The sequence below is a fragment of the Cetorhinus maximus genome, chromosome 1 (genome assembly GCF_964194155.1).
Source record: "Cetorhinus maximus chromosome 1, sCetMax3.hap1.1, whole genome shotgun sequence".
Lineage (NCBI taxonomy): Eukaryota > Metazoa > Chordata > Chondrichthyes > Lamniformes > Cetorhinidae > Cetorhinus > Cetorhinus maximus.
This window is the reverse complement of record NC_135879.1, coordinates 104,317,594-104,326,240: the sequence shown is the minus strand read 5'-3', so window position 1 is coordinate 104,326,240 and position 8,647 is coordinate 104,317,594. Positions and strand designations below refer to the sequence as shown.

Below are 8,647 nucleotides of genomic sequence, written 5' to 3'. Positions count from 1 at the left end.
CAGCTGGCCTTGGCTCTTTAAAAGCCTGCACCTGCAATTTCCAGTCACCCCAGTACAGTACTCCCTTGTTTCATGGAAGGTGCACTCAGCCAGCCCAAGTGAACTGGCAAATCTAAGGAGAATTATCAGACAGAAGGGCCACCTCCAGGGTGCAATACCAGCATAAATGGTACCATGGCTTTTTGGGGTCCTTAGTCATTGACAAGTTAGATGTGCTAAGAAAAAACACTGAGAAAATATTTCTTTAACCTTAATGTGAAAGCCCAGCTTTAATAAATGCACAGTTCCTGACTACAAAGGTGCCTATAAAACAAATATTGCGATGTGTACACTCTTACCAGTGTAAGGTACTCAACATCTTGCTTTAAAATAGTTTCATATTAAGTAAGGTTTTGAAATAAATTATTTTGGGCTCTTTAGGATAGAATTTGATGGTTAGGATATTAGCTGTAGAATCTATTTAAAATTCTAGACAAACATGGAAACCCTATAACATTTTTTCCAAAATGAAAGGATGTAATTGCAAAAAGATAACCATGGTTAAATAAAAGTGTAACTGTTTATACAAATAGAAATACAAAAAGTTCCATTGAGAATTTTTTTTACTAACAAAAATTATTATAATGCCCATGACAAATTTGATGATTTTACTATGAGTATATTTCCTGTATATATCGTCTAAATCTTTATAACAGCCTGTGTGGGATCAATTCTGCTTATTGGACATTGAGAAGCCACAGCAGCTCCTATAGATATCACATCTCAAAGCCTCAGATTGATGTTAAGATGACATGAGAAAGAGCAGGCTTACCATGCTGCTGTCAAGTTATGTTTACCATTGGGACACCAATGGGGCAAGTGTACATGTGTATGCCGACAAATGATTAGAGCCCATTAAGGGGCTTTGCTGTACAAGGATTTTCTCAGTGGACATGTGGTCTGGCAGTTTTAAAAGCTACTTGTACTGATTACCTTAGCAGATGTGTAGTTATGGTAACCCCCTCTTTACCTCCCTCCTTTCTCGTCTAGCTGGGAGTAAGAGATCAGCCCCAGGGCAGAGACAGTAAACGGCCGTGACAGATTTTAAAATAAACAAATCTTTCATCCACATGTGAGGAGAGTGAAGCAGTCCCTACCAGAACCTCTCTCCCCTCTCATTTAGCAGCCAAGATATTTTAATAATTACCATTCCAATGTTTACAATACCACATATTTTTAATGACTCCTTGCTAAAATATTTATTTTAATAATAAAATACACTGCAGTTATTGAAATTTTTGGGGCATGTTGCACCACAAAAATCTATTGGCATTAGCATTTAAACCAACAGCTTTAAGCCATGCTTTGGCCTATGTGGCTTTTTGAACTGCGCCTTAAATTCTATTTAGAATCTGTTGGCGCTTGAGGCTAAACTAACCAACCCACTTGTCATACTCCAGTCAGCAAAGAAGTTTAATTACTTCCTAAAATTTCCAAAAGAAAGAACCCTATTGGTATTTGGACATTATAGTCAAACCAATCTTTCTACTCCCTAAATGTCTGTCAAACCCCACTTAAAATGAAACCTAATTATTCCCCATGCTCGCTTCTGATCAGTGGTTCCTGCTAAAGTTTTCTTAAAATTTAGTGTTGTAATTTAGTGGGAGGGAGGAAGGCAGTTTACAGTGTCATGTCCCTTTCCTTAAATATAAATCTCATCTAGTGAAAGGTAATTTAAAAACATTACGTATTTCCCATGGCAAATTGGACGATGGGGTGTTTTATGACAGGAAAGCCTGTTACGATCCCCAAAGAGACTAGCAACTTTTAAAAAGAAATTCAAACTTCCAGTTAATAGCTGAAAGAATGACACAACAAGATTTCACGATTTAAGACTTTTACTGTAACAAATAGATGAAAAGCACTGTTGACTAAACACTATTGTTGTAGACCACTTACACTTCAAACTACAGAATAGAACTTTCCTCTTTTACTTTTAACACAACCCAAAAATCCCACTTCACAGCTGTACTTTACATTGTCCCTTAAATATACATTTAATTCTCCTGGAACCAGTCCAAAGTGATTCTCACCTCTCATGGGTTTACTTCCATTTTTTTTCCTTTCCCAGCCTGATAACTTTTAACCCCCGAACCATCGTTCACGGTGAGGGTTTTTCCTGGCGATCCTCCCTCTGGTGAATCTTTCTGCCTGGTTTCAAATCCTCATGAATTTGGTCTTTTCAAGCTGAGCATGGTGGATCATAAAGACTTTTGGCCTCTTGCTGCTTTCGCTTAGATCCTGGCAGATTATTTGTGGCTATGAGTTTCCAGGATATATTAGAAATCTTCTGGCTCTCAAAACCCATCTTCATGGCAACATGAATCCCATGGGCCTTGTGTCCAGGTAGAAATGCTGATCAAATATTCTTGAGACCCACACCCTCTTTTAATTGGAAGTAAATGGACAGTTTAAAGTATAGCTGTTTACAACCCAACACTCTCAACACCTTCCTGGGACTTCGGAGACTAACAGTCTAACCACTGTAAACACAGATGCTGCCACCATTGTCTCCAAGTGTGAACACCTTACAGCTTCTTTCCATAGAAACAACTTGAGCCACCCTTTAATCGCTAACAGCCACATCATCCAGGCCTGTTGTTAGGCAGATTTCAGAACTGGTTACATGACCTTCTTCATTTTATCCTAAATTAAAGACACAGTCCCAAAATAGAATAATTTTATAAACCTCATATTTGCATCAACTCCCCCCAAGAGATGAAAAGTCATGACTATCTTGATGACTTTTCAAAAATGCTATCAAAAATATAACAACTTATAACATTCTAAATATTTTAATACAGTACAAATAATATTCTCCCCTGTGCTGTCACATTTTGCCATTTCACAGTCGTTGGCAGCATCACAAGGTTTAATTTCGCATGTAACATTTAGGAGATCAGGTCCACTTTCTGTAGATGTTTAAAGTACTTTCTCGAAGGTAGGTGGGAATTTCTTTCACTGCTCGTGGATTCACCTTCCTTTACACATCGTGATAAATCTCCTTTCTTTTGTTGATTAAATTTCACAGAGTCCCCATGTCTTGATCTTTTTCCAGTCTCGCCCCTTCAGGCGTAAACCTTGCTGGGGTGGCCGGTTTTCTTGGGCAGCAGCACAGCCTGGATGTTGGCCAGGACCCCACCCTGGGCTGTGGTGACCCTTCCCAGCAGCTTGTTGAGCTCCTCGTCATTGCGGATGGCGAGCTGCAGGTGGTGGTGGATGATGTGGGTCTTCTTGTTGTCCCGGGCCGCGTTGCCGGCCTGCTCGAGGATCTCGGCCGTCAGGTACTCGAGGACAGCGGCCAGGTAGACGGGGGCTCTGGCCCCGACCCGCTCGGCATAATGACCCTTGTGCAGCAGCCGGTGGATACGACCGACGGGGAACTGGAGCCTGGCTCTGGAGGAGCGAGTTTTGGCCTTGGCATGCCCTTTACCTCTGGTTTTACCGCGACCAGACATTCTGTTCTCACCCCCGCTGAAAGTCTTCACCAATGTCTTAGGTTAAAAGATTTCACAAGAGATTCAGTCTGAGAAACTTTCTCAAGAAACACATTGTTATTTGCAGACAATCCCTGTGATTTTTAAATTCCATTAGGTTAGGTGTAAACTGTAAATTGAGATGAAACCCTTTATCAGAACTTCTCATCTCGGGTGGCTTCAAGATGTCCTTTTGTTTCCGTTAGAATCAATCTGTGAACTACTTGGTTCAAGTTTTATTCCAGGATCTTCATTGTCTTTCATGGCTGACAATTCTTTATTGTCCAGGCCTCCAAAGACTGTCTCAGCCAGACAAACAACTGAATGGTCCTCCTCCCGTTTAAATGCAGAAGTAATTTTATCTTTATTCCCAAGATTTAAACTTTCAGTGTTCTTCTACAGGAGAAGCATGTTTAGCATTGCCTTTTGTGTAAGCAGTTCATTTTTCTGGTGAGCAAAATCCTCTTTAGCCGCTTCAAGAACTTAGTTGAGGTTCTGTCGAAGCTCTGAGAAAAAATTATGATATCTCGTTTTAATCAGTTCTCAAATATTTTTACATTCTTCCTGTTTCTCATCCCTCCACTCAGCACAAGCTTTGTTCAATTCCTTTGAGCAACAGCCAAAGCTTCTTCATTGAAGAAAGACGGACCACCCAGCATTGACCTAGGCACCGGAAATGACAACGGCAATCTCAGCCCTACTGACCCTGCAAAGTCCTCCTTACTAACATCTGGGGGCTAGTTGTCTCACAGACCAGTCAAGCAACTGCCTGACATAGTAATCCTCACAGAATCATACCTTACAGATAAAGTCCCAGACTCCACCATCACCATTCCTGGGTATGCCCTGTCCCACCGGCAGGACAGGCCCAGGAGAGGTGGTGGCATAGTGGCATTCAGTTAGGAGGGAGTTGCCCTGGAAGCCCTCAACATCGACTCTGGACCCCATGAAGTCTCATGGCATCAGGTCAAACATGGACAAGGAAACCTCCTGCTGATTTTTTTAATGTATATTTGTTCATGGTATGTGGGTGTCATTGGCTCAGCCAGTATTTATTGCCCATCACCATTTGCCCTTGTTCAGAGGGCATTTAAGATTCAGACACATTGCTGTGGGTGTGGAGTCACATGTAGGCCAGACCAGGTAAGGTCCAGGTAAGGACGGCAGATTTCCTTCTCTAAAGGGTGGCAAGGGCACAGAATGTACTCTGCGTGGGGGACTTCAATGCCCATCACCAAGAGTGGCGCGGTAGCACTACTGCTGACTGAGCAAGCTGAGTCCTAAAGGACATAGCTGCTAGACTGGGTCTGCGGTAGGTGGTGAGGGAACCAACAAGAGGGATAAACATACTTGACCTCGCCCTCATCTGCCTGCTGCAGATGCATCTGTCCATGACAGTATCAGTAGGAGTGACCACCACACAGTTCTTGTGGAGACGAAGTCCCGCCTTCACAGTGAGGATACCCTCCATCACGTTGTGTGGCACTACCACCGTGCTAAATGGGATAGATTTTGATCTAGCAACTCAAGACTGGGCATCCATGAGGCACTGTCGGCCATCAGCAGCAGAATTGTACTCGAACACAATCTGTAATCTCATGGCCCAACATATCCCCCACTCTACCATTATCATCAAGCCAGGGTATCAACCCTGGTTCAATGAAGAGTGCAGGAAGGCATGCCAGGAGCAGCACCAGGCATACCTAAAAATGAGGTATCAACCTGGTGAAGCAATAACACAGGACTACTTGCATTCCAAACAGCATAAGCAGCAAGTGATAGACAGGGCTAAGCGATCCCACAACCAATGGATCCAATCTAAGCTCTGCAGTCTTGCCACATCAAGCCGTGAATGGTGGTGGACAATTAAACAACTCACTGGAGGAGAAGGCTCCACAAATAACCCCATCCTCAATGATGGAGGAGCCCAGCGCATCAGTGCAAAAGATAAGGCTGAAGCATTTGCTACAATCTTCAGCCAACAGTGCTGAGTGGGTGATCCATCTCGGCCTCCTCCAGAGGTCCCCAGCATCTTAGATGCCAGTCTTCAGCCAATTTGATTCACTCCACGTGATATCAAGAAACGGCTGAAAGCACTGGATACTGCAAAGGCTATGGGCCCTGACAATATTCCGGCAATACTACTGAAGACTTGTGCTCTGGAACTTGCCGCGTCCCTAGCCAAGCTGTTCCAGTACAGCTACAACACTGGCATCTACCTGGCTATGTGGAAAATTGCCCAGGTATGTCCTGTACACAAAAAGCAAGATAAATCCAACCCAGCCAAATACCGCCCCATTGGTCTACTCTCGATCATCAGTAAAGTAATGGAAGGGGTCATCAACAGTGTTATCAAGCAGCACTTGCTTAGCAATAACCTGCTCACTGACGCTCAGTTTGGGTTCTGCCAGGCTACTCAGCTCCTGACCTCATTACAGCCTTGGTTCAAACATGGACAAAAGAGCTGAACTCCCAAGGTGAGGTAAGAGTGTCTGCCCTTGACATCAAGGCTGCATTTGACAGAGTGTGGCATCAAGGAGCCCTAGCAAAACTGGAGTCAATGGGAATCAGGGGAAAAACCCTCCATTGGTTGGGATCATACCTAGCGCAAAGGAAGATGGTTGTGGTTGATGGAGGTCAGTCATCTCAGCTCCAGGACATCACCGCAGGGGTTCCTCAGGGTAGTGTCCTTGACCCAAATATCTTCAGCTGCTTCATCAATGACCTTCCTTCCATCATAAGGTCAGAAGTGGGGATGTTCGCTGATGATTGCACAATGTTCAGCACCATTTTCGACTCCTCAGATACTGAAGCAGTCCAAGTCCAAATGCATCAAGACCTGGGCAACATCCAGGCTTGGGCTGACATGTGGCAAGTAACATTTGCAACACACAAGTGTCAGACAATGACCATCTCCAACAAGAGAGAATCCAACTATCGCCCCTTGATGTTCAATGACACTACCATCACTGAATCCCCCATTATCAACATCCTGGGGGTTACCATTGACCAGAAACTGAACTGGACTGGCCATATAAATACTGTGGCTACCAGAGCAGGTGAGAGGCTAGGAATCATGCAACGAGTAACCCACCCCCTGACCCCCCAAATCCTACGTACCATTTACTATGCACAAGTCAGGAGTGTGATGCAATACTTCCCACTTGCCTGGATGAGTGCAGTTCCCACAACACACAAGAAGCTTGACACCATCCAGGACAAAGCAGCCCACTTGGTTGGCACCACATCCACAAACATTCACTCCCTTCACAACTGACGCACAGTAGCAGTGTGTACCATCTACAAGATGCACTGCAGGAATTCACCAAGGCTCCTTCAACAGAACCTTCCAAACCCATGACCACTACCATCTAGAAGGACAAGGGCAGCAGATAAATGGGAACACCACTGCCTGGAAGTTCCCCTCTAAGTCATTCACCATCCTGACTTGGAAATATATTGCTGTCCCTTCACTGTTGCTGGGTCAAAATCCTGGAACTCCCTTCCTAACAGCTCTGTGGGTGTACCTACACCACATGGACTGTAGCTGTTCAAGGAGGCAACTCACCAGTACCTTCTCAAGGGCAACTAGGGATGGGCAATACATGCTGGCTCAGCTAACGAAGCCCACATCCCATGAATGAATAAAATTTTTTTTTGAAGTTTTAGTTTGTGTTCTAGGCCTCAAAACCTTCTTTGCTGTTCTAGAGTAACAGCATTAATTGGAGCCAAGTCATTCTGTTTTAAAGCACTGAGTCTCTTTGCTTTTTAGCCTAGAATGCTGCTGTATTTTGCTGTGACACCTATATGACACCTGTGGCTGCATGCCTGCAGGCAACTTTAAGTCAGATAGTCAATTTGTTTTCAGTAATCTTTAACCGTTTTTGTTGTCAGCCTGAGGCTTCAGTGTCTCAGAAGTTTGAGCTTTTGACACTTTGGACACGCTTGAGTCAAACCATTGCTTTTTTTCCAATAGCTTCAAAGACAGGCATATATTTTCTCAAGTCTATTGATCCTTCCGACATATCTGTATCTTTAATAATTTCAGTAGATCTCGTGGAAATGTCTGAAGGCAGCACATGGCCTCCCGCCACATCGTTTCTGAAGATAAGGTCAAAATTATCAATAGGCAGTTTGGACTCCGCTCCCAAAATAATAGAACCACTGACTAAAGCACAGTTTAACTTTGCTATACACAATGGAACAGGTAAACAATTTTCATCAATGCCCTGTATCAATATATTTTTACTTAGCAAACTCTCTGGAGAGAAATTCACGTCTTTTGTTAACATCAGGGTTTGAGCCAACCCTGTATCTCCAAGGATATGATCTTTTTGTCCCCTTTATCAGACAAAAATGGAGTTATTCCACCCTCAAGTATAAAACTTCCATAATCTTTTAAGTTTTGATTTACACACACTGTAAATACAATAGATGGTATTGGTTTGTCACAAGCTTCACTCGCTGGTGCAGCATTTTCTTGAACAACACTAGACATGACTACAAAAAGCTACTGCCTTAGCTTTCAATTTCCAGCAATCTGCTTTCATGTGTCCTGTCTTATGGCAAAAGCAACATCTTAGTCTCCTTGAATTATACTTATCCTCTATAGTTTTTTTTACTACTCTGAGAAACATCTGTCTTTTCATTTCTGCTATCAAGCTCTTTGTAATTAATTAAAAGCAAAATACTGTGGATGCTGGAAATCTGAAATAAAAGCAAAAATAGCTGGAAAAACTCAGCAGGTCGGACAGCATCTGTGGAGAGGAAGATAGTTAACGTTTCGAGTCCGAATGACTCTTCATCAGAACTCTTCATCTTTGTAATTAGTATCTTGTTCACTATCACTTATCTTTCTAGTTCCTTTCCTAGCCTGGTAACTTTTAACCCCAGAACTGTCTTTCATGATGAGGGTTTTTCCTGGTGATTCTCCCTTTAGCATAAAGTAGGCGAATCTTCCAGCCTCATTTAAAATCCTCACAAAAGGTCTTTTCAATTCGAGCATGCATTCCTGTGCGGTGAACTATAGAGACTTTAAGCCTCTAGCTGCTCTCCCTCTCATGGATCCTGGCAGACTACCTGTGCCTGAGTTTTCAGACATATCTTAGGAATGCATCTCATCTCCATGGCAA

General features: G+C 43.2%; 1 protein-coding gene across 1 annotated transcript; it reads right to left on the bottom strand.

The window, feature by feature from the left end:
* Positions 1-3,107: 3,107 nt before the first annotated feature.
* LOC144686199 (histone H2A-like) lies at positions 3,108-3,497 on the bottom strand. The gene has a single exon (XM_078551321.1). It carries the CDS (start codon positions 3,495-3,497, stop codon positions 3,108-3,110), a length of 390 nt encoding a protein of 129 aa, XP_078407447.1.
* Between the last annotated feature and the right edge of the window lie 5,150 nt (positions 3,498-8,647).

What these genes read in the sequence shown, in the direction of transcription:
- LOC144686199 (XM_078551321.1), bottom strand. Translation starts at nt 3,497, where the DNA reads ATGTCTGGTCGCGGTAAAACCAGAGGTAAAGGGCATGCCAAGGCCAAA.